The 27,611-nt window shown below is 36.6% G+C and overlaps 1 protein-coding gene across 3 annotated transcripts in view; it reads right to left on the bottom strand.

The window, feature by feature from the left end:
- The window catches only part of Zcchc7 (zinc finger CCHC-type containing 7), a 181,139-nt gene that overhangs the window by 18,362 nt on the left and 135,166 nt on the right, over positions 1 to 27,611 (bottom strand). For all 3 annotated transcript variants that reach the window (XM_051187704.1, XM_051187706.1, XM_051187705.1), the window contains exons 3-6: positions 23,881 to 23,924; positions 22,386 to 22,511; positions 21,473 to 21,643; positions 5,137 to 5,172 (exon numbers count right to left, since the gene is read on the bottom strand). In XM_051187704.1, coding sequence (XP_051043661.1) covers positions 5,137 to 5,172; positions 21,473 to 21,643; positions 22,386 to 22,511; positions 23,881 to 23,924 — 377 coding nt within the window. The remainder of the gene's footprint in view (positions 1 to 5,136; positions 5,173 to 21,472; positions 21,644 to 22,385; positions 22,512 to 23,880; positions 23,925 to 27,611) is intronic.

The raw sequence follows: 27,611 nt of genomic DNA, 5'->3' as shown, positions 1-27,611 counted from the left end.
TTACTATCTAAAAAAAATGAACAAAAGTATAAAAGCTAATGATGAGGTGATTACAAACATTCAGAAAGTGGCAAAGCACAAGTATTCTTAAGCCATCCATAAACTTTACAGGCAATGCAGACTTGTCACTGCTTCACCATTTCAAATGCTTTTATCTACATCATGATCACCACATGAAGTATCCAAATATATTTATGCAAGAACAAGCCTGTACAAAACATAACATACTGATTTCCTGTTCAAGCTGTTACTTTTGAATTAAAATATTAAAAATCAAGTATGCTGAAAAATCTCTGAAGGAACGGATACCTCATTTTCCTTCAAAAGAAGAAAATACTAATATTATTACTTCAATAAATATGTTATACCCAAATTCAAATTATTTTATTAGACCCTTTACTCAAAAATTAAACATGTGCTCATGACTTGAAGAAACATGAAAGGAAAAATAATATGCATTAATAGTGCACAGTGTCCATGCTTTTCCAATTTCCTTTATAGGAAAAGCTTTAGAAAATTGCTTTTTGGAGATTTGGCAAATTATATTTATTTTAAAATGAATCTCATTTATGGAGATTGACAATTCCAGGTGATACCCTCATTGAAAGTGCATTTCCTAATTGCTTTCAATGATTATTTTTGGCATGTCAGTGAAATATTAAAAAAAAAAAAACAGTTAATTTAACTCTTTTAATGTAGGAATTATTTTATATACTAAGTTAAAAAATGGTAAGACTGAAGTTAAAAAAATTTATCATAATTTTGACACTAAGGGCAGAACAAATACTTAAAATATTAAATAACAAACTATTTTTTGATAAAATTTCCATGTGAAAAATCTTAAAAAATTCTGTCACTGATCATATGTATTTCCTATCTTTTATTACTGAAGTCATCAATGCTTATTAAAAAAATTCTATTTTTTTACTTAGCCTATACTTAGCATACATAAAGCTCTGGGATCAGACCCAGCACCAACAAACAAACAAATCTTGTTATCTAGGTAACAGTGACCTGAGGCAAAGTAAAGCAACCTGTGATGTGGAATGCTGTAGTGACACTACCTCCTAAGTACTAAGAGGGACACCCGTCCTCAAGCTCCAGAACTTAAACCAGCACATTAACTTGAGTACGGTGTTAGTGTTTAAGAGGATTTTAAATAAAACTGCATCTTTGAAATTTAACAGACAGAGTGTCTCAAAGCAATATTTAGCTAATCAAAACATTGACACAGCAGTACAGAGAAAACTATAATTTATGAGTATTCTTGGTTCTGGGAGTTGGCAAAGTGGATTGAGCTACCAAATGAGTTTATAAGAGTGTTGTTTATGATAATCTCTCTGTCAGACCTTTAAAAATGGTACAATTTTTTTTGTTGTTTTTTAGTAGTGAGAACTAGGCCTCACTCTATTTTGAAATGGACAATTCTAAAGATAATACTCAACCAATTCTATTTTCTTAAACACACACCTGAGCTGTTTCACTCACCAACACGTGCAAACACAGGAAAGAATGAGGCCTTCCCAGTTAAGCAACGTGTGGACAGTGTTCTCACGGGTGAGCAGGTCTGCTTGGGTAGCTAAGAGACTCAGAAAGTCACCCAAGACTCCTAACAAACCAAATCAAAAGGAAGCTTCTTAAAAAAAAAAAAAAAAAAAAAAAAAAAAAAAAAAAAAATAGAAAAAAACTCTCCACTGAGGTTGGGTTTTAAAAATGTTTTGCTTTTAACGTTATTTTTAAAAGAAAAACATGGCACTTTAGCATTAGGCAGTTAAAAATGGTTATTTACCCCTCCTTATATCTCAAGCCCAAGACTTCAAGCTTCAGCACCTACATTCACTTCCCTAGTCTTTCCTCTTGGACTGAGAAAGAGCAGTTCTGAAGTTAGCTTTCAGTCTGCTGATATCTGGGGTACCATTCTGTGACACATGGAATTCCTTAGACGGTAAAATTCTGATTTGGTGTAAAATTCACATTGTGAAAACTCAAAAAATACACTTCTAAGTTGATGTTTCCAGATAAGGAGTGAAGGTGGAAGAGAAAAATGAAATGGGACGCTGTTAACTGCAGTCTGCCATTCAGTGGGCTCAGGGTCTCACTCTTGATCACTAGTAAATCCTGGCCATAAGCCTTCCCTGGGCCAGAAAGAAAGCAAGGAAATTTATTTCTCTTCTCTATTGCACAATTATTAAACATTTCCATTTTTGAAGTATAAATTCTAAGCATTCTAAACATTATGAATATTTACTTCCTTATTCTGAAATTTTTAGTTAAAATAAGAAGCGGTAAGGTTGCAATACATTTTAAGTCTATACCAAGAAGTCCAAGCACAAAATTAAACATAAAAGGTACATTAACCTTTTTGGTTCTTAATACATGGAGCCTTCAAATTACAATTTCCTGATTACTTTTTAAGCAAGCAGGTTAAGAATGTTTAATGCATGTCCAATTATACTTCTAACAAGTAAAAATTCTACTGATTATAAAACTCTGTTGGTGCCATATTAGCCTAGGATTTTTACTATGATATAGGAAATGAGGGGATGGAAGAAGGGACTTTCTTGATAGGGAGTTATCTGAGTGAAGAATAATACATAAAGTCAAGGCTGCGAAAAATCTGAAACTGGGAGTTGTAAAGAATAGGGTTATTATGATTAAGACATTTAAAAACTAACTTATTTGAGGAAGTAGAAGTATTAACTATTGCAGGAAATTATGTAATTGTTTAAAAATTTTTTCCTCATTTCTCCAGATCAACAAACACAGATATCACAAGGTATGATTTTTTTAAATTAATCATTGAAACGTATAAAAAACAGCAGTAAAGTCACTTGCTGTGTTGGGTATGTGCTTATCATCAGTGTGGGTCTTTCGGAATGATGAACATGCCTTTTATTAATGTCTTAAAATCAAGTTTGTTTAAAAAAAAAAAAGCTCTTCTATTTTAGGAGAGTTCATTTTACCTTTGATGAAATTAATGAATAATGAACACTTCCCTTCTGTTATCGCATTCCACAATATTTTAAGGAAGTTTTGAAATTCACAAGTCTACTTATGTTAATCAATGTCACCATCCTTCTTACATGTTTATAAAAGAGAGGCTTCCTAGATAGGCCTGTTTTTGCAGCTGCTGAAATGTACTTGCTCTGGATATGATACCAGCTTCCAGTTTCATCAGCTGGGAACCACACAAGAGCAAATGAAAAGCACTCAGATGTAAATAGTTCTAAAGTGAACTTTTAAAAATAAATTTAATCCTGAAGTACAGTTCATTGGGGTTGGAAATAGACACTTTTTTTTGGTTAGAAAAGAAAGGAATACACCACAATGAACTGTAGACTGCTCCACAGCTTTACGTAGGCTGGTTGAAATGAATACATAGTGTCATTTCAAACCTAGTGCCTTCTGTGGCCATTGCTGTGATTGATGCCATATTCACATGTGAGGGCTACTCTGAGTCAATAGATGGCAGTCCATCGCCTAGTAAAAGAACTGGAGATGGCTAAAACCAGCATGCAGTTTGCTTTCACTCAATATTTAATACTGCTTAATTAAGGTAGACATTCACATATTGTTCATATAGTGATGAGGCAATTTAAATAATTAGAAATTGATATATTTTAGATGGACTGGTAAAGTGCTTACACATTTATAAGCATACTAGTTTTACAGTTATTCTTGAATAGTAATTCATTGTTTATTAAAACTTGGTAGATGTGAATTACAATGATTCTTCAACATTTTCTGAAAGTTTCCAGATATGGAAAGTTTTCAAACTGAATGTTATTCTTACAGATAGGATAAATTATATTTTAATAAAGGTGAATTTATTTTCTTCACTTCAAAAGATCTGTACTCTTTTTATAATTTGTTTCTGAAAAGCTAAAAAATATTCAACAAATCTTTAAGTATTTCTGTTACATTTGAAGATAATTTTCACCCTTCATTAATAGTCACATAAAATTCTTTAGTGGAAAAGCTAAAAGAATAGTCAAATTTACTATGATATTATTTAATAAGCTAATGAGTACTGCTGCACCATTATACAGAGACTCCATGATCTTGAGAAGTGTAAGAACAATTCTGTTTTCACCAGGTTTAGGCTATAAGGGCTTCACCATTATTCTGTTACCAAGGAACTGATACAATACCACAAACACAATCCATTGCATTTATTACATGTAGACATGTATTCAACTTTTATTTTCTATAACACTAAGGCTTTAAATAGACCTGCAGATACTATCCCAGGCACTGTGGCCCAGAGAGAAAATGGGAGATGAGTCTACCTGTTGGCTCACTTTTTATTTCTATAAGAGGAAAGCAGTATGAAGATATTTTTTCTTAACTGCCTCTTCTCTTTTCTGATCTTCTTTATTATACTCAAAACCCTTTTTATATTAACTTCAACAACTATTAATAATATTAAGTTATATAACTGTATAATGAAATGAAATTGTCTCTCAGCACAACTTGAGAATGAACAGTAAAGCAACAATGAACTACTGACATTGTTTAAGCTGGAGAATCAAAGTGAGCTGACTTCGTAATACTGGGCATCAGTCAACTGGATTGTATAGCAACATTTTCTGCTTTTACTAAGACTAAAATATTAATAAATCAGAGTTGAATAATTTGACTACTAAGCATGTATGTCAAGAGAGTTTTAAGGACAGGAGAGTTGAACTGTCCTATGAGAGGTACACTAAGTTTTTTCTAATCTTTTAAGAATGTATAATATCTCAGTAAAAGCAGAAAAATGACAATGGATGGTATTGTGGGCTGTATGCTTATGGACTGTGGTAACAATAGTCTAAAGGCACTGTATTATTACACTGCTTTATACATACTTTTCTCCTTTCATTTAACCAATATAGTCTAAGCCTGGGAGTATCACCATATAATCATTCAATGACGTGAATAATAAAATCATTTGAAATCTTTTAAAAATAGGAAAATAAAGGACAGGCAGTGGGAAGGAGAGAGGGAAAGGTGTATTACTGCTTTCTCAATATAGACTCTCCAGATGTTTATTATCTTGCTGCAGAAGATGCTTGTCTATATTTTATGGTCAGCAGTTCAGAGAAGGGTAAATAGGCTGGGTGTTGGGGAAAATAAAAAGGTGTTTTTACTCACCGTTAGGTGATACTGCCTCCAGATTTCTGGGCAAGCCTGGAAAATAAAAATATTGATCAGCTGGGAGCATGAAACAAGGTACTTTACAGCCTGTTGGTTTTGGCATAACCCAGCATCCACCGGTGTCGGTCACAGGAAAATAAGAAGCTTAACAGAAAGGGTCTGCATTTCAGCTTCAAAAACCTGGCTAGACAGTTTAATTGAATTTTACACTGGTTTAACACACTCCCTGCCATTGTCAGGAAGCCAGTAACAAAGTTTTCCTCCTCTCTTCCTTCTCAGGTTAGAAGTTTGGGTACTAAGGTGGGGTAAAGAGTCATAACTCAGTTAAACTAGTAAATCAAGAGCAGTGATCAAAATCTGTACAACTAACCAAACACATCTTTTAAAAGAGCATTCGGAACTTTGGAAGCACATCAGAAGGCAATTTTAAAGCAAGTGCTTCTCTAAGAAGCCCTCACTGTGTTATGTACTTATTTGTAATAGCTGCTGCTATCTTTTATCTAACCATGTGGTGCTAACTTAATACTTGATGAAAAAGAGAATTAAAAAAAAAAAAGCAAACCAAAACAACCCCCCCAAAAACCTCAAGTTTAAGTTCTTTCCATTAAATGCTAAAATTTTACACGTTCATATTTATAGAGGAATATTCTAAAAGCAAAACAATGAAACCTCAAAAATTCTATCAAAGACGAACTTACTGAAATCAGAATAGATAACAACAAATACTCGACAACAGTAACAAACACGGTAAGAGACTCTTCTCTGAGTCACACGTCAATCTCTTCATGGCAAATTATGATCTTGTTTAGGAAACACTGTCTCTAACAGCACTATTTAGCTCATCAATTGACCATCTTTGCAGAAACAGAATGCTGATGACAGCAACTAGGAATAGCAAAAATTCTACTGAAAATACCACATAAGTGGTTAGACAAAGATAGTATAACTCAGCTGGAAAAAACCCCCACATCTCATACACTCTAACTAGTTCATGCAATTTTCTATATAGAAGTGAGTAAATAAGAATGTCCAATAGTCAGCTGCCCAGTTTTAATGGCATATTAATAAAATGTAAAGTGTGTGAAAAATCCACTGCTTATGGCAATGGTTTCTGGATGAATAAAACTAACTAAAAAAAACTAAATTTACAAAATAAAAAGTAGCTTCAGGAGGCAAAGACAATGTTAGTAACAGATAAATAATACCTACAAAGTTGTCGGCTACAAAAGTTCTTAAGTACAAACATACTTACAAAGACCTAATGTATGATATATCTGTGAATATCCTAGTAAGCTTTTTGCTGTGTATATATAATTTGAGTTGGATTACTATTGAGATAAGCAAGCAGTTATTTATACATTAGTTATGGATAGTTCTTGATTACCACAGTATCCTCAGAATAATACGGTTGAAAAATCACAATCACTGAGTTGTTGTAGACTGGCAGAATGTCACTCTACCATGTGATCTTTGCTAGTATAGTATAGTAGCAATTTTGTAATAAAAAAAATTACTTGGTTTTTAAACAATCATTTGATTGCTTTGTAACAAAGATGATGACTTATACAGAAATTTAGTAGTGAAAGATTTGAAACTCCTTTTCTTTTATTAGACAATAGCACTGTAATTTAAAAATTCTTCCTGGCTATTTTCTAAGTAGCTTTACTTAGCATTCCTATGCACACCTTCCTTTTACTATTTTATACATAATACTATATAAAGTTAGAAAAGAGACTTCAAAGAAAGGGTCAACAGAAAGCAGATACATTTATTTAAATATGAAACATAACAGCACCATTCTTCAAAATTTAAAATCCTATTTTTTTTTTTTTACATGCTAAAGCTTTGGCAGTCACTTCTTCCTCTTCTTTTTAACATTACTTAGCATTATTCTACATACGTATTTTAAAATTTCTTACCAAAGCTTGGTCAATGTATTTTAAAATAAATTTCAAACTGAGTGAGTAGTGAGCTGTACAGCTCATTTCAAGTGAAAACGGAATAAAGCGCCATCAAAGCACAGCTGCATTACTGCCTCGGTCCTCTCCCATTACTGGCACTTAGGTAGACGGACCCACAGGGCGTCCTTAAGTCACACAACTGAGCACACAAAGCACACTTGTACATCTGTTTCTGCAATGTGGTACACTGTTTGCCAACTTTTGCCCAACTTGTTTTCCTGTCTATTGAATTTTGGATAATAAACATACATAAATAACTGATTGTTATTATTCATAAAATTCAAAGATGAATTAACACAGTTTGCCATGCCAGATGAATTGAGAGTTTATATTGTGCATTTCGACCCATATTGAATTTTATCAGGTGCTAATTATTGTTTTATGAGAACAACGGCTTAGGGCATCTGTTGTTTAATTCCCACTTCCCTATTCTCAAATGCGTACATCAAAGAAAATAAAACACTCAATCTTAAACAGCCCCTGACAGCAGACCAAGACTCAAGTGCTCAACAGACAAGGCCCTTGCCACCAGTTCTCATATTTCCACAACAATGAACAAACACAAAAACAGCACTAAGCGGCCTTTCTCCTCCTCAGCTCCCCTTGGCCAGTTGTCTGCCTTGTACTAGAGAGAGCCCTTGAACGCAGCCCTGCTGGGAACACAGCACAGGAGAAAGGATTAGCCTTACTAACATGCTAGCATTTGCAAAAGGGAAGGAAAAAAAAAAAAAAAAACCCTCAGTACTGTATTTGGTATATGAATAACCAAAATGTATGAGCTGACAAGAGACCAGGACAGGCCTGTGGCTCCCCGGGAGAAAATGTAGCTGTGATGAGTGACAGGGCTTTCAGGAAATATGTTCACAATCACAGACAGTGAAGGCCATGACCTAGATCGTTTAAGAGCTTGTCTTGTCAAATTATCAAAAGCTTCTTCCTCTCTGAATAAAGAGTGACATAAGTGAGTGTCAGAAAGCTGCAGGCTGACAAGCCAAGCATACAATAACAGAATGCACGTCACATACATGCTGAACACCGCCACTGCTAGCGGCAAATCTTAATGAGAGCGCGGCCAGCCCAGGAGACTTGGGTCCCTGCTGGCACAGCTACTCATCTCACAAAAATCCTTCAGCTCCAAGTCAGTTAGGCTCTGACACGACAACTACAATTACGAAACACAACTTTTTAACAGAACCCTCTGGTGCTTTGTCAAAGCCTCTGCTGTTAAGAGCTGGCCCCTTAAGTCACTGCAGCAAAACAAAAGATTTAATAAAACAAGCAATATTCAGGGATGGTGAATAACTTAAATAGAAAAAGCTAAAGAGAATAATTTTGTTTAAAATCTGTTGAATGAGAAGCGATGGCAAGAAAAATATGAGTTTCTGGATTCAACTATCAGTGTAATTCTCCCATATGTACATTTGTAGCGTTGTAGGCGCCTTCATTTCAAATGAATGACCCTATGCTGCAGCCTGGTCAACACACTCTTCATATAATGACTCTCAAGTCACCCAACTGTCCAAATACTTGGCCAATCACTGTGTATGCATGCCATCTCTCTGACACACAATGTGTTTGTTTCCTATTGCATACACACTGAGTATATGTGGGCTAGAATTTATCTTAGGGTGAAAAATTTAAGAGAATATTCTAACATTTACCCTAAATTAAAATTCTACATAAAAAAAACAGCTCTAAGGTCTAACATAACAGAAATCTATAATTAAAATTCAAGATGTTACTATTTTAAGGTTGCTTACAATATTTCTACCCTGGAATAAAAAGCTGGCTGCTCTTGGTAAAGAGAAGCTATAACACACATTAACAAATACATCTATACACATATACATCGCCTATGTGTGACAATACATATAGAATGTACATTTGTTTTTTTCGGCAGTCAGTATGAAAAGTCATTCATTGATTGATATCCCAAAGCTGCTTCCAAATTGAACCAGATTCCACAGTTTTATCCGAGGTCAAATTTTAAACCGACATGCTATATAGCAACACACTCACACATACTCAGTTCTCTTAAGTGACATTTTTTTTTTTTTTTTGAGGAAGATTTCTGTATAAGGAATCTCAAATGTTTCTGGAGATATCCTATGATTCCAGACTGATGCAAGTTCATTTTTACAAACAGTTGCTAATCTTCTAACACATGCTGTTTTTATCTAACGATACTGCAAGCAAAACAATAGAAGGAAATGAGGATAATGAATCATGAGAACACAACAGTTAAAATCAGCAAGCCAGAACCAAATAAATGGCTGGGTTCAAATCCTGGCCCTGTACTTATTGGCTTGGACAAATATAGACCCTGTGTCTCAGCTTCCTTATTTGTAAAACATGGTTTCTATGGCTCAATGGGCTGCTGTGATGGTGAGACTTGGTAAGAGTAATTCCTTAGAACAATGCCTGCTACATAGCGAGTGCTCAACTATTCTTAGTTAGTACTACAGTCACGTGAGATTGGCACTCTCTATACTTCCATTGGAGCTCTATGGTCATGGACAAATGGACATTAACAAGGCAGCCGAGACTCCACTGGATAGTGGTTAGCTCTTCTTTGTGGTCAAGCTTAGTAGAAAGGCAAAGACTCACAAAAACAAATCAAAAAGGAAAGGATAAACTAGATTTTTATTTAGTTGTATCCACTGTGGCTCCTTCACAGTGGAAAAAAAAATTAAATTGATGAGCACCTAAGATATTCAGATGAGGTTTTCAAAAATACACAGAAAAGAATATTGGATCAGATAATATCTGACATTGTATCTTACAACTAACTCCCACAACAAAAACATTAAAATATTTTGGCCACTTATGAAAACCCAAAGCAGTCCACTCTATTCGCAAAGTGACATATCCCTGCTCAATTTACTCAAACTTAGTTGACTTCTTTTCGTTACAATGTTGAAACAATAATACTCACAGCATTTTTACAAGTTCTTCCTTTTGAACAGTAACCAGAGATTTCCACTAGGGAAGGAGAAACTTGGAAGACAAATCCTTGTCATTCTGAAGATTTATATGGATGGTACTCTAGTAAACATAGAATAATGTACACAGGCGAGGAAGGTCTCCCGTTCTCCAGGATCTTGAACTTTTTTACAACTTTCAACTTACTCAGAAATTCTATCTTTTCAATGACTTATGGGTTTATTTATTTGGATTTTGAGACAGTTTCACTCTGTAGCCCTGCCTGACCTCTTGAATTCTGGAATTAGATGTGCATGCCAACACAGCCAGAACCTGCATTATTTTCTAATTAATTTTCTGTGCTTGAGTGTTTTGAGGGCAAGCATGCATGTGTACTATGTTCACAGCTGATGCCTGATGGCTCCCTGGAGCTGCAGTTACAGATAGATGGTTGTGAGCCACCATGTGGGTGCTGGGAATTGAATTCCTATTTTCTGAAAAAACAACTGCTCTTAACCATTACACTCTCCCTCTATTCCTACCATTTCTTTTTAAAATAACCTTTTACATTTATTTGCTTTGTATGTATGCATTTGAATGTGTGCATGCATGTGGAGGTCAGAAGACAACTTGCTGGAGCTGGTTTTTCCCTCCTACCATGTAGATTCTGGGGATCAAACTCAAGTCATAAGGCTTGGTGGCAAGTGTTCTTACCTGTTAAGCCATCTCGCCGGCCTAGGGCCTCCATCTCAAATCCTGCCATTCTCATACATGAACAACAACAAAAAGGTTGATGATATCTCTTAATCCTTAACTGTCATGAGCTCTCTGATAGTGCCCAATGAACAGTGAATTTGACTTTTATTATTTATATTTACAAATATAAAATATAAACAGAATTTCAAATGACAAAAACCTAATGAAACAAATTATTTTCTTTGTTAACTACATTAAGTTATTTCTATTCATAATTGAGCTCTATCATTCAGTTCTAGTTATGCAAATACTATGAAATTCTGTGAAAATTCCCCTTTTCCTTTCTCCCAAGATTCTTATAGCATCCAGGGTTATGTCAGATACACTTTTGTTCCACAGTTGTGCTATCTGATTCTGTCACAATGTAATATGAAAGCTCATCTTAGAAACATCATAAAGGGATTAGGGAGTCAGCCAGTTGGTAAAGTGCTTGCTGTGTAAGCATCAACACCTGAGTTTGGATCTCTAGTACTCATGTAAAAAGTAGGGTGAGGTGGCACACTCCTGTAATCCTAGTGTTGGGGAGGCAGAGGCATGAGGATCTTTGGAGCTTGTTGGCCAGTCAAGTCTAACCAAATCAGGGAGCTGTAGCTTTAGTGAGATCCTGTTTCAAAAAATAGGGGAGAAGTGGTTGAAGAAAACACTTGATCTCCCCTGCCTCTCTCTCTCCTCTCTTTCTGTCATACACACACACACACACACCCCATTCACTGTAAACAGAAAACACAGGCAGCCAAAAGTAAGTTAACTGTGTTTGTAACACTTGATAACTACTACACATATTTAATCCTAAATATTTTTCTATACACAAGTAATAAATGACTGAAAGCAATTTGATAAATCAAAATATCTTTTGGTATAATTCCAATAAAAATATGTGTAAATCTAAATGAGGAACATGTACATATTGAAATCTTTAAAATTCTTATAATAGAAACCAAAGAAATCCAGACTAAGTAGTAAGACATACACTGTATTTACGGATTAGAACACTCAATTAGTTAACTCAATAGAGTTAACTGTCCCTATGGTCAGTAATAGATTAAATTCAATAATCAAAATCCAACCAGGATTTATCATAGGTAAACAAGCTAATTTTATAATCATTTGGAAAGAGAAAGGAAATACAATTAGAGAGAAAAAAATAAAGTTTTCAGAAACAATTCTTACTACCTGGACTTAAGACTGTGGGGGCAACAGTAGTCAAGAGTTGGGTACCTGTACTGTGGCAAATATATAAATCAGTACCAAGAATAAAGTCTAGAAATCAATTCACATAAGTGTAGCTATATAATCTTTAACAAACACACAAAGGATGGACTTAAATGAATGGTGAAAATGATCAACTCAAAATGGACCCACAATCACAGGACAAAATTTTTATAGCCTGAGGTTGGGTAAAAAATTCTTAGAAATGCACCAAAAACATAAGACTTAAAAGGAAAGGCTGGTAAGTTGTATCTCAAATTTACAAGTTTGTCAGTCAAAGAACAACCTAGAAAGTAAAAGATAAGTTGTCCAAGCCAATAGCTAACATTAAATGGAGAGAAACTCAAAACAATCCCACTGAAATCAGGAACAAGACAAGGCTGTCCACTCTTTCCATATCTACTCAATATTGTCCTTGAAGTTCTAGCTAGAGCAATAAGACAACAAAAATCAAGAGGATACAGATTAGAAAGGAAGAAGTCAAACTTTTGCTATTTGGTGATGATATGATAATATACATAAGTGACCCGAAAAATTCTACCAGGAAACTCCTACAACTGATAAATATTTTCAGTAATATAGCAGGATTCAAGATTAAATAAAACAAAACAAACAAACAACAACAACAAAAAAAAATCAGTAGCCCTCCTATATATAGATGATAAGGACTGAAAAAGAAATCAGAGAAATATCACCCTTTACAATAGCCACAAATATCATAAAATATCTTGAGGTAACTCTGATCAAACAAGTGAAAAACCTTTATAACAAGAACATTAAGTCTCTGAAGAAAGAAACTGAAGAAGACATCAAAAAATGGAAAGATCTCCCATGCTTTTGGATAAGTAGGCTCAACATAGTAAAAATAGCAATCTTACCAAAAGCAATCTACAGAGTCAATGCAACACCCATCAAAATTCCAGCACAATTTTTCACAGACCTCAAAAGGACAATACTCAACTTCATATGGAAAAACAAAAAAGCCAGATTAGCCAAAACAATCCTGTATAATAAAGGAATGTCTGGAGGTATCACCATACCTGGCTTCAAACTCTATTACTACAGAGCTGCAGTAATGAAAACAGCTTGATATTGGCATAAAAACAGACAGGTGGACCAATGGAATCAAGTCGAAGACCCTGATACCAACCCACATACCTATGAAAACCTGATTTTTTAATAAGAAGCTAAAGTTATAAAATAGAAAAAAAAAAGAAAGCATCTTCAACAAATTATGCTGGTATAACTGGATGTCAACATGTAGAAGATTGCAGTCGGATAGGTGTCTATGGCCATGCACAAAACTGAAGTCTAAATGGATCAAAGACCTCAACATAAGACTAACCACAGTGAACCTCATAGAAGAGAAGGTGGGAAGTAGCCTTGAACACATTGGCACAGGAGACACTCCTGAATATAACACCAGTAGTACAGACATTGACAGCAATAATGAATAAAGGGAACCTCCGGAAACTGAGAAGCTTCTGTATAGCAAAGAACATAGTCAACAAGACAAAACGGTGGTCTATAAATGGGAAAAGATCTTTATCAAACCCACATCTGACAGAGGACTGATTATCAAAACATACAAAGAACCTAAAAAACTAGACATCAAAACCAAATGATTCAATAAAAAATGGGGTACACATCTAAAAAGAATTCTCAATGGAGGAATCTCAACCAGTTGAAAGACACTTAAGGAAATGCTCAACATCCTTAGCTATCAGGGAAATGCAAATCAAAACAACTCTGAGATACCATCTTATGCCTGTCAGAATGGCCAAGATCAAAAACTCTGATGACGGTTTATGCTGGAGGGAGTGCAAATTTGCACAGCTGCTTTGGAAATCAATATGGCAATTTCTCAGAAAATTGAGAATCAATCTCCCTCAAGATCCCAGCAATACAATTTTTGGGCATATACCCAAAAGGAGGCACACGCAAACCACAAGAACATTTGTTAAACTATGTTCATAGCAGCAATATTTGTAATAGTCAGAACCTGGAAACAATCTAGATACCCCTCAACCAAAGAATGGACAAGGAAAATGTGGTACATTTATACAATGGAGTACTACTCAGTGGTAAAAAACAATGATATCTTGAAATCTGTAGGCAAATGGACAGAACTAGAAAAAGCCACCCTGAATAAGGTAACCCAGACCCAGAAAGACAAATCTAATATGTACTCCCTCATAAGTGGATATTAGACATAAAGCAAAGGACAACCATCCTACAGGCCACAACCCCAGAGAACCTAAGTAACAAAGAGGACCCTAAGAGAGACATTTATGGATTCGCATAGTAAGGGAGAAAGACAAGATCTCCTGAGTAAACTGGGAGGATGGTGGGCAGTGGGGAGGATAGAAGGAGAGAGGGAAGAGGGAGAAATGTATAGATCAATAAAATATAAATAAATAAATAATTTAAAAAGACAAGCTGTTGATTGGGAAGATATTTCTGAATCATATAGGCATAAGTTATATCTAAAATGATGAGAAAATAAGTACTGAAATTAAACATAGGAAGGGATGTAAACACGTCAAAGACAAAACAGGGATAAAAATAAACACACAAGAGGATATTTAGTTAGTCACTAGGCAGACAAAAACTAAAACCACAAAAAGAGCAGTATTACACATCTATTAGAATGGCTAAAGAACAGTCAACAGTAGTAAATGTTAGTTACTGACTATACTATTCCCAAAGTATTTATGACATATAATTATTCATAAGTAATACATTACACCTTTAATATATACGATAATTTAAAAAACGAATACAAGTCATCATAGAATAGGAAACAAAGAACAAAAAATAAAAATGCATCTATGATTCTTGATATAACTAGAGTAACACCACTACCCAGCCTGGGCAAGCGGCTTAACATTGAGCTATATCAGCAATCCTAATTGGTATACTTTACTAGGCAATAGGTTCTCATTAAGTTGCCCAGATTGGCCTTGAACTTGGTGATCCTTCTGCTTTATCCTCCTGAGCAGCTGGGATTACAGGCTGTGACACCAGGTCTGGGTTACTTTGAAGTCTTCCAGAAATAAATATCCCTTTCTCTCTTTTTTATACAAATGAAAGAATATGATTTAAAGCAAAGGGAAAGCTAATTACATCTCCCAGCTTGTCTCTATTTTTAGTGTGCAGAGGAAAATCAAGGTTAATAATATGAAATGTAATCTTTTATTCCATTTAATCATGAACAAACACATATAAACAAGCATGTACAGAAATTACACAGAATCGAGTCTCTTTTTCTTTTTTTACTCAAAAATTATTCTACAGATATTTTAAAGTTTTCAAGGGAAATTATGTATACTTTTAGGTGTGGCCAAAGACAGCTCTGAATGTGGCCTAATACAAAAACTGTAAAATTCCCTAATATACCTATTTTTTTCCAATTTTAATTTTGTACTTCTAGAATGTGACTCTGTAGATGACAATGGCTTTGAATGTGAACTCTACAGAAGATAATGGCACTGGAGAATGGAGTGTGGACTGTAGAGGGAACCATGGTGTGTTGCAATGACAAAAGGTTGGATACAACTGCATGTTTAAATGAGTTAATTAGTATATAACTGTATGGGTTGAAAGTGATTTGTTGAATCCAGTTCAGAAGCTGTCTGGAATCAATGATGTTTTGGAGAACTGACCTTAGCTTGCAGTATTTAGTATGTCTAAAGCCTGACAGGGCATTAATGAGGGTTTGCCTTCCTTAATCACAATACAACTGTATCAGAATTTGTCCTTATTGCTAGTATAAATCTGCTTTGTCAGTCTCATGTATGCCTATGCTAAGTATAAGTACATTTCTAAGCAGCACATAATTCTTAATGAAACTGAAGGTTCTTGGGAGGACAATCTCCCCTCTTATGGAGAAAAAGAATTATTTCTGTTCTCTACTAGTGCATTCTTAGTTTCAACAAAGAAATCCTGTCATTAAGCTGCTAGGCTCACTACTAGGGCCAAGTGCTAGGCTGTGAGGTATGTGCTATAGGGCAGCTTGACGTTAGAGATGTTGAGAAAGAAAACTGATTAACAGAATTTCAAAACAGGGCTGGAGTCTACTTTAAATGTGTTAAGGTTCATAGCTTCAATTTAAAACGTGGAACATGTATATGCAATTACAAAAAGTTCAGATATTCATTTATTAAGTGGCTTGGGAACAGTTCCAATGAATGGCTAATTCTTGGCTTGGGATTTATTTTCTTAACAATGAACATATAAGCAATTTTCACTAAAAGGATTATGAGGACAAAAGTTGGTCTGGGGAGATGGCTTAGGACCCAAGTTCAATCCCTGGATGCAAGGGCATAGGGTCTACAATCTGAGCACTACTATGTTAGTTACTTTTTCATCAACTTGGCATTTGCTGAGTCATCTGGGAAGAGGGGAATCTCAACTGAGAAAATGCCTCCAAGTTGGTTTTGGTCAGTGTTTTGTCACAGAAACACAGAATCAAAATAGAGCAACTTCAGTGGCAAGATGGGAGGAGGCAGGAGACTGCATCCTGAAACTCAAGGGTCAGCTGGCCTGGAGTAAGCAGTGAGCAGCAGCAACATGAGAGACCTGCCTCAGCAAGGTGGATGGAGAGAAGCAACTCCCCAAAGCTGCCCTTTGACCTCCACTCACATGTCATGGCATGTGTGCCCACACCTCTGATGCCCCAAATAAGTGATAATAACAAGAACAAGGGAAGAGGCCTGCTTAACTTTCTTGTTGGTATCCCAGCCTTAACTGAATAAGCACTTGTAGGTTCATTTAATGATTATCATCATCATCATCTTTTTTTTTTTTTTGGTTATTTAAAGATTTATTTATTTATTTATTTATTTATTTATTTATTATGTATGCAGTGTTCTTCCTGCATGTATCCCTGCAGGCCAGACAAGGGCACTGGATCTCATTACAGATGGTTGTGAGCCACCATGTGATTGAGGGGAATTGAACTCAGGACCTCTGAAACAGCAATCAGTACTCTCAATCTCTGAGCCATCTTTCCAGCCCCATAATGATTATCTTTAATTAAGCAAATCAACCCATCCCAGTCATGCTTCTTAGCTTCAATATTATGCTTAAATAACAAATGTGAAAAACACTGGAGACAAAAGTATATTTAGCCCAAGTCTCATTTTCTTCTTTACTTCCCTAATTGGCATGATGTTCATCAAGAGGATTACACACTTATTTAAATCAACTAATCAATTATAATATATAATTCTATATTCTATATTCGAGATGATTTAAATTATTTTATTAAATTTATTTATTGCATGTGTGTGGATAAGCCCATGCCACCACAAGTGTGGTGTGTATGTAAGCATTAGATACAATTGTTTCTCTTCTTCTACCACATATATACGAGCAGGGGATTGAACTCAGGTTACCAGGCTTATTGACAAGTACTTTTACTCATGGACCCATCTCACAAGCTCAGATATGATTTCATTTTCAAAATAAGCCCTTTGCCTTCCTTAGCATTTGGGTTATTATAATTTCAAATTGTTTTTGTGGCAATAACAATGACAACCGAAACAAAAAGGAAAAAACACCCCAAGAGGGAGAAGTTCTACATTTCCATCTCCTGAACCCTTGCTAGGTTAGTACATTTTAAGTTGTATTGATTTTCTATCATTTGTGATCATCATTAAGTCAGCAGTTGGTCTGATTTTCAAGTAAATTAACAGGAAAATTAGTTTTCCCTTAATTATTTGAATTATAAAAGGCTTCCTGAAATTTAACTTATCTTTTCTTGAATTTGTTCTTTTAAGCCATTCAAGTTGACTTAGTATCTATATTTCACCACAAGGTCACTTTTTAAGATTCTTCCTTATAGAACCTGGCAGCTGATAGGCCCAAACAAAAGAACTGCAAAATAGCTACATCATTTACTTAAAACACACATATTTAGGAAAAGTATTTGGCAACAAGGTGGATGTTTAAAAGAACACAAATATAGACTTGAGTACTAAGAAACCTGGAAAAGAAAGGAAAAGGGACTGCCTTTGCCTAAGAAATGTCACTTTAGTTTGCTGGCTTCTAGAAGGTCTATTGAAATGATTTTAAACAGCACTAAGAAAATTATTAGGCCAAGTTTGTTATCCACTCAAGCTGAGAATGTGCAAGCAGACATGCTTGTGTGCAAGGTTTGAGGACTCAGACTCATCTACCTGGAGGCTGGGTGCAAAGGATCTATTACCTCCAACTCATTCATTATTCAAAATTATATTGAGCTCCAACAGTGCAGTAGTGCCCCAGAAACCAGTTACTATGACAAACACTCTAAAAACAGACATGAAGCTTATGTTCAAAGTAGAGGACAGAAAAGTGAATTCAATGTTAGATCTAAGTGTTACTGAGAAAAAAATAGGAAAAGAGGGCAGGAAGTCAAAGGTGTAGAGTTGTGCTGTTTAACCAGGGTGGACAAAAGGAGACACTTGGGTAGATGTGACAAAGATGAGGAAGTAAGCTCTTGTGGGTAACTAGTGGGAAATAACAGAGGGTGGGTACAGAGAAAAGTTCACTTGGTCTTTCAAGGAAATCTTCTAAATAAAGTACCCAACAGGGATTAATACAGGAAACCAACAGCCAAGAAGTCAAAAGCATACATGGCCCATGTACAGACTGTATGAGTCTGAATTTTGACTCAGCGAGATACAAAATCATACAAGAATTTTGGATTGAAGTAATCTGGGACGTATTAAAAAGGATTACTCCAAGACAGGATTGGTGGCACACACCTATAATCCCAGCATTTAGGAGGCAGCTGCCTATCTTGTGAGACAACCCCCCCCCAACCACCACCACCAAAGAGCAAAAACAAGCAAACAAAAATGGTTACTCTAGCTGCCTACTGAACAGAGAAAGCAAATGGGCAAAGTGGGAACTTTTTATAACAGTCCAGAGTTGATATTCACAGAGTATGCCAGGATAGTAACAAGTATGATGACAGTGGTTGAGACTCTAGACTATGCTGTTAACTGTTCCTTCCTACTAGTGTTAAAAACAATGCAGATTGTGACTAATACTGAAGCCCTTCAAGACTGGAACAGAGCAAGGAAAAAAGAGTTCAGAATGGCTAAAGTTTCTCAAATATGACTTTGTATCTCTTTCTAAGTCTACATAGTGAGACCCTATCTCAGAAAACAAAAGAATAAAAAAGTTGTTAAGCCAGGTATTGGGTGGACATTAGTAAGCTCAGCATTCAGGAAGCTGAGGAAGGAGGATTGGGAGTGTAAGGCCAGCCTGAAATACACAACAGGACTCTGATTTAAAAGTTACTGGGAAGAGGACAGCCTCGGGCACTTTCAGGATGGAAATCTTTTCACACTCCATGTTCTTGTCCATTAAGGGCAAAAACCAATGGTGCAGGTAGACTTAGATCTTGACCCATATCTCCATTTTTCACACTGTAACTGAAATTTGAGTTAAATGGTTTTTGCACTGTTGGTAACTAATGAAGTATTTCAAATATAACAAGAGTTTGGTCATGGCTCATCAGTTTTTTTTTTATTTTGAATTTTCTTTGCATTTATGTATCTGGTTATGGCAAAAACAGACATCTAAGTATGGCTATAGGAAGAGAAAGTTTAACTTTGTTGATCTATTGCAATTTCTAAAAATATTTATTCAGTGTGCATGTATATGAGTGCATGCTGTGGAATGGAGATCAGAGGACAACCTGTGAGAGTCTGTTCTCTTTTTCTACCATATGGGTTCTGAGAATCCAACTTAGCTGATCAGGCTTGGTGGGCAAGTGCTTTTATCCACTGACCCATCTTCTTGGGCCCCACTTGATTTTTTAACTTGTAAAATGTTAAAAAGTGTCACTAAGGTTTCAGAAGTCTTCTGAGAAAGTATGAAAAGTGTAGTAGTGGGCGAGAAGATGGTATTGGCAGGATGGGTGGAACACAGCATCATCAGAGGTTATGAGTGTGAACTGAAGGCTTCTATAGAGGGAAGTGGAAGGCTTGCAAAGTCCCGAAAAATGAGGAAGAAATAAATGGATACTATCAGTTCAGAAGTACAGGTGGGGTAGGGGATATGGTACAGTAGTTAAGAGTAACCTGACCATCATTCATGAGTTGGTCCAGCCTTCTGGCACAAGTCTGCAATCGTAGCATTAAAAAGACAATGAGGAACAACAAGAGACAGCACCCAAGTAAGAGTGTGAAAAATGACTTAGCGATACTTAACTCTTAAATACAAAATAAACATCCGTTACTCTGTAGAAATATATACATTTATGTGGTAAAATGACAGACCCTTAGTGACATATTCATTAGAAGTAAGGTAAACGTGACTGTAGGAAGCTGCATATTCCCTATCAAAGCTGAGTCTACACCATCAGCTTTTTTGGGCTCTGAAACTGTGATTAGAACCAATCCTTTCAACCCACACACATTTACAACAGGAGGTGAGCACTGTCTACTGCATCATTCTGACTATGTTGCAAATAACTGAAATGCCTTCTAAATTACTTGAACTTTTTTATTACTAAAAAATTACTTTTTTTGAGAGAGGTTTTGCCAGCCTCAAAACTTCCTGCCTAGTATTCTTAGGTGCTGGAATTATAGGCCACACTACAATGTCTGAGTTACTTCTTACATATATAAAAAGACCTGATAAAACCAGCATATTTAAAGTTCTGGGAGGTACGTATTTATTGTCTTAGACTAGAATTATTTTACCACTAGTAAAAAATCATCAACAAGAATATCAGACCAGGTTTCACATGCACATCTGTATAAAATGTATAAGTATACATTTATTTTCATTAATGCATATATGAATTTGTATGTAAAATTTCCATGATATTATATAGCTCTCTAAAAATCAGTTTTTATTTAGTAAGTAAATAAAGGTGCTAGCATGGGCTTTAAAAAAATCTTTTGGTGTTTCTTCCTGATGGATTCTTTAAGTTTATACCCAAGATTAAGAGCACTGCTTTGCTGGGCAAGTGGCTAGTGGGATATGACAATAGTATTTAGGGAACAATAAATATTCTTTCAAAGCCAGGTGTGGTGGCACACACTTTTTTTTTTTTTTTTTTTTTTTAATAATTTTATGTGCACTGGTGTTTTTTTCCGGCATGTGTGTCTATGCGTGGGTGTTGGACTCTCTGGAATAGGAATTATAGGCAGTTGTGAGTTGCTATGTGGCTACTGGAAATTGAACCCTGGTCCCCTGGAGGAGCAGCCAGTGCTCTTAACCCTGAGCTATCTCTTCAGGCCTGATGACACACACTTATTCCTAGCACCTGGGAGGTAGAGACAGGGGATCCCTCAGTTTGAGGCCAGATTGGTCTACAGATTGAGTTCCAGGACAACCAGGGCTACAAAGAGAAAACCTGTCTCAAACAAAAAAACAAGCAAACAAACAAAATCAAACTTTCTTTCAAGTAGGTTGGCTGATGGCTGTAATTGGTACACTGTCCAAAGTCTCAATGAATTAGTTACATTAAGGGTACTTACGTCAGCATAGTGGCCTATCATATCACATCGGTCACACCGTTTTCTCCAGGAAGATCTTTCAAGACATCTGTGTGTAGAAGACATGGGCAAAGAGCAGTCTAAGCAGAAACGGGCTGGACAGCCATACTGGAGGTGTCCTCTCTCTGAGCAGAGGCAACAAGGCCGGACTTTCTATGTGGCAGAAAAACACAAATTTATCAGTCTCAAATGGTAGGACATTGGTTATTTCTTTCCTATATAATTTGATACAAAGTTATTTCTAACTTGAAATTCAGTGAAAGTCCAACCTTGAGCAGAATTGTAAAATCAGACAAATGTTTGGACCCAGAGCTTGCACACAGCTATTAGTACGTTGCTACCCCAAAGTCTTAGGTCTGGATATAGGCCCAGCAGGCACTTACTTAGTAGCATACCTTACCTTAGAGAGGAATAGTCATAAAGTAGAAATATGCCTGTGAAGAGCTGTTTAGAAGAGATACTAGGTAATGAAGGAATGTGTATATAGGGCCACTACATGGCACAATATCTTAGAGCTAGGTAGATGTACTTTCTTTATATAATTTGTATTAGTATACACATATAAATGAAAACAATCACAAAATTCTAGCAGTGAAGATTATCACACAATGAAATATGCTGTTTAAAGAGAAGATTTCAAAGGGAAACGGGATCATTTCACTCAGTCTTCTAGGCATAGAATAGGAAGTGATTTGCACACAGACACACACCTAATAATGGGGAAGCTGAAATGGATCCCAGGGTTTCCAGATGCTGTACTTACTGCTCACCCCTGAACCAGGCTCATGAACTACCTGTAATCCAACATACTTGAACAAGAGCTGAATCTAAATCATAGGCTTCTAGACCTAACAGTTTGACTCTAACAAGAAAAAGCATCATGCATCTCACGTACTTGTGGTAAGGGGCAGTTTTTTGACAAATGGCCACGTTTATCACAATTTCTACATGTGACATTTTTGTTGGCTGAATAGTATCGGTTGGTCCATCTTCCAGATGATCTGTTATTGCCTATCTTGGCCTAAGGGTAGAGGGAAAAAAATCAAGAATTAAAATTATTTTAGTCAGTTTAAGGAAACCTATCTATTCTTCCTCTTAAAACTACCAATGAGTAAGAAACATTAAATCTTACTTTGTTAAGACACAAGAATTGGCAGACACCTATGTCCAACCTAACCCTGGATGTGGACTCCACCCCGTAAAGGTGGGCACAAGGATAGCCTTACTTGTTTTACACCTGCCTATGTGACTCCCTCCCACTTATTATTTTCCACTTAGGGCTTGGGTCTACCAGGAATACTGATATGCTTTATTTAGTTGTTGCTAACTTCTATATTTATTTGTGAATAAGAGGCTTGCTTGTAATTTTAGCTAGGGAATGTTATTTTTATGGTTTTGTGCTTCAAAACATTATAAAACCATATAACTACCAAATATATCCTTTGGAAAAGCACAGGGCTATCTCTATTGCCTATAAAACTAATTATACTCTCTAAGAGCATGAGATAATATTCTTCCTCTATAGTTCTTGTACATTCTGCTACAATGTGACCCAATTCTAGCTGTCCCATATTCTAGTTATAGTCTACTATCTATGAAAGAACATGAACAAAAGACATCATATGAAATACCTAAAGAGGAATATGCAAATCCCAACCATGCGCTTATCTTGTTTGGCAGAATTCCATCTTTAAAACCAGGCATGGTGGTTCATGACTATAATCCCAACACTTGGGAGGCCGGGGCAGGAGGATCTCGAGTTCGAGGCCAGCCTAGGCTATGTAGGAGACCCTGTCTCAAAAAAAGAAAAATACACACATAAATAAATTTCATTTTTGAAAAAGCTTTATTTATTTATTTATTTATTTATTTATTTATTTATTTTTACCTGTTATTCTCTTGAACTGGTTGACAGTTACCTCCAATGTGGTCATATCTTAAAACTTGACATCAAGTTGAAAACAACTTAAAATTTTTTAAGTATTTGCTACAATATGGCTAATAATTGACACAAGCACCTGCTACATTCTAAATATAGACTGACCATTTCCTTACACTGAAGAAACAGCTATTTCCGGTGTTGAGCTTAGCAGTACCAGGCCATAGGGGCTAAGAGGAATCATCAAGATAAAGAAGAAACAGAAGGGTATCAAATGATTACAACTACCCACAGCTGACAAAAATCAAAGTTGAGTTAAATTTCTGGCAAGTTAAATCACACACATACTAAAACCAAACTTACTCTTCTAAGCTATAGGGACTATGTCTTTAAAAAAAAAAAAAAAAGCCTATTACTTTTCCAAAAGTTATTGTTGTAAAACAAATGGAAATCTATACATGGAAGGACAATATTAACCTATTATTGAGAATTTTTTAAAAATTGATTTTACCTCGATGTCTTTGTCACTGATGAACCAGTTCACTCCATCTTCTCCTACAAAAGAAAAAAATGTTACTCTTAGTGTCTAAAACCACATACAGGCATATAATGATCCTTCAATTTGTTAGCACTCAAACTGGACCCTAACAGTATAAATGAGAAGTGCTAAGTATTTTAAGTCCTTATGCAAGTCTAAAATGTTATTTTTCAGACTTATTTATTTAAAATTGTGTGTCTGTGCATATGAGCGTGGATACCCATCAAGGCCAGAAGCAGGTGTCAGAACCTCTTGCATCTAGAGTTATAGGTGGTTGTAAGCCTCCCCATATGGGTCCTGGGACATGAACTCTGCTCCTCTGCAACAAGTGCTCTTAACTGCTGAGCCATGTCTCCATCTCTAAAATGTTGTGGTGATGGGGATCGATCTCAAGGCTTTGTGCATGACACACGAACACTCTACCTCTAGAGATACATGTGAACCTTTAAAGTCAGGGTTTTGTGTGTACCTGCATATATGTGGGGACATCTATAGAGGAGAAGAGGATGTTGGGTGTTCTATTCTCCAACACTTCACCGTATTCCGGTGAGACAGCGTCTCCCATTGAACATGGAGCTTGCATTCTTTAACTAGGTTGGCAGCAAACTCTGTCTCTGCTTACCACAATGTCGAGATTATAGGTACATGTATGCTCATGCCCCACTTTATACATGAGTGCTGAGGATTTAAACTCAGGTCCTAATGCCAGTGCATTAAGCACTCTCACCCAACCAAGCTAACTACTCAGCACTTTATTTAAAAGCACTCTTCTGAGGAACCGCCATACTGATACCAAAATTGCTGTACGAGTTTGCACTCCCACCACAGTGGAGGAGTGTTTCCCTTTCTTCATACCCTGTCCAGCCTAAGTTGTCGTTGGTGTTTCTAATTTTAGCCATTCTGGAAGGAGTAAGATGGTATCTCAAAGTTGTTTTGATTTGCATTTCCCTGATAGTTAAGTGTCTTTCAGCCTTTTTTATTTCCTCTATTGAGAATTCTCTCTTCAGCTCTATACCCCAGTTTTTAATAGGGTTATTTGGTGTTTTGTTGACTAGTTTCTTGAGTTCTTTGTATATTTTTGGAGATCAGCCCTTTGTCAGATGTAGGATTGGTGAAAATCTTTTCCCAGTCTGTGGGCTGCCGTTTGGTCTTGTCCACTTTGTCCTTTGCCTTACAGAAGCTTCTAAGTTTGAGGAGGTCCCATATATTAATTGTTGATCTCAGTGTCTGTGCTCCTAGAGTTATGTTCAGGAAGCGGTCTCCTATACCAATTTGTTCAAGGGTACCTCCTACTTTCTCTTCTAAGAGGTTCAGTGTGGCTGGATTTATGTTGAGGTCTTTGATCCATTTGGACTTGAGTTTTGTGCATGGCAATAGACATAGGTCTATCTGCAGTCTTCTACACACCATCATCCAATTGTGCCAGCACCATTTGTTGAAGATGCTTTCCTCCCCCCCCATTGTATTCTTTTAACTGTTTTGTCGAAAACCAGGTGTTCATAGGTCTGTGGGTTAATATCAGGATTTTCGATTCGATTCCATTGGTCTACCTGTCTATTTTTGTGCCAATACCAGGCTGTTTTCAGAACTATAGCTCTGTAGTAAAGTTTAAAGTCAGGGATGGTGATGCCTCCTGAAATTCTTTTATTGTACAGGGTTGTTTTGGCTATCCTGGGTCTTTTGTTTTTCCATATAAAGTTGATTATTATCCTTTCAAGGTCAGTGAAGAATTGTGGTGGGATTTTAATGGGGATTGCATTGAATCTGTAGATTGCTTTTGGCAAGATTGCCATTTTTACTATGTTTATCCTACCTATCCAAGAACTTGGGAGATCTTTCCATTTTCAGGTGTCTTCTTTAATTTCTTTCTTTAAAGCCACAAAGTTCTTATTATATAGGTCTTTCACTGGTTTGGTAAACGTTACCCCAAGATACTTTATGTTGTTTGTGGCTATTGTAAAGGGTGATGTTTCTCTGATTTCTTTCTCAGCCTCTTTGTCGTCTGAATAAAGTAGGGCTACTGATTTTTTTGAGTTTATCTTGTATCCTGCAAGTTTGCTGAAGGTGTTTATCAGCTATAGGAGTTCCCTGGTAGAGTTTATTGGGTCGCTTATGTAAACTATCATATCATCTGCAAATAGAGACAGTTTGATTTCTTCCTTTCCAACTTGGATCCCCTTGATCTCCTTTTGTTGTCTTATAGCTTTAGCTTATAGCTCCAGCTTTAGCTAGAACTTCAAGTACAATATTGAAGAGATATGGAGAGAGAGGGCAGCCTTGTCTTATTCCTGATTTTACAGGAATCGCCTTAAGCTTCTCTCCATTCAGTTTGATGTTGGCTGTTGGTTTGCTGTATATTGCTCTTATTATGTTTAGTTTACCACAGGACCTGGCAATCCCCCTTAGGCATATACCCAAATGATCTGCATCCATGCAACAAAGACATGTGCTCAACTATGTTCATAGCAGCACTATTTGTAATAGCAAGAACATAGAAGCAACCTCGATGCCCCTCAACAGAAGAATGGATAAAGAAGATGTGGCACATCTACACAATGGAATACTACTCTGCAGAGAAAAATAATGGAATCTTGAAATTTGCAGGCAAGTGGATGGAACTTGATGAAACTATCCTGAATGAGGTAATCCAGTCACAAAAAAGAGGAACATGGTATGTACTCGCTCATATATGGATTTTAGACCTAGAGCAAAGGATCACCAGCCTATAATTCACACCACCAGAGGAACTAGGATACAAGGTGTATTCTAAGAGATTCATATAAAGTCCTTCACAGAAGGGGGAAGGGACAAGTCCCCCAGAGCATATGGGAAGTGGAGGGGCAGTGAATGGAGAGAGAAGTAGGCGAAAGAGAAGGGGATGAGAGGAAAGCACATGCGACTAAGGAAGATTGAGTCAGGGTAGGAATAGAAGACAGAAGAGAGAAAGAGAGAGAGAGAGAGAGAGAGAGAGAGAGAGAGGGAGGGAGAGGGAGAGGGAGAGAGAACAAACATAAAAGAGGGAGCCATTATTGGTTTGAAGAGAAAACTGAACCTAAAGAAAGGTCTAGAGACCTATGAGACTGCCACCGACTAACAATTTGAGCAACAGTGGAAAGGCTACCATAAATGTCCTTCCCAGATAGTGAAATCAACAACTAACTTATCCACCATCATGGAGCCCTCATCTAGTACCTGTTGGAAACAGAAGCAAACACCCATAACTAAACACTGAGTTGAACTAGAATCCAGATGCAGAGGGAGAGGGCGAGACCAGGTTGCACAAACACATAGAGACAGCTGACCTGAACAAGGAGGAGCTAATGGGCCCCTAGGCTGATAGCTGGGAATCCAGCATGGGACTGACTCAGACCCCCTGAATATGGGTCTCAGCTAGAAGGACTGAGCAGTCTAAGTGACCTCAGACAGTGGAACCAGGATGTATTCCTGGTGCACAAAAGGACCTTGCAGACACATCCCCCATGGAGGGATACTCCCTTAACCTAGATACAGGAGAGAAGTCCTAGTCCCTACTTCAAATGACTTGACAGATTTACATGACTCCACCTGGATGGCATTGCCCTACAGGTGGAATTGGGGTGGGGGGATGGGAGGAGAGGTGAGGGGTCAGGGTGCATGTGAGGGGGGAGAGAGGATGAGGGGGAAGAGAGGGAGAGAGGGAGAGGGAACTGGGATCGGCATGTTAA

Source organism: Phodopus roborovskii, unplaced genomic scaffold (assembly GCF_943737965.1).
Source record: "Phodopus roborovskii unplaced genomic scaffold, PHOROB, whole genome shotgun sequence".
Taxonomy (NCBI): domain Eukaryota; kingdom Metazoa; phylum Chordata; class Mammalia; order Rodentia; family Cricetidae; genus Phodopus; species Phodopus roborovskii.
The sequence above is the reverse complement of the archived record's forward strand: the minus strand, read 5'-3'. Positions and strand labels throughout refer to the sequence as shown.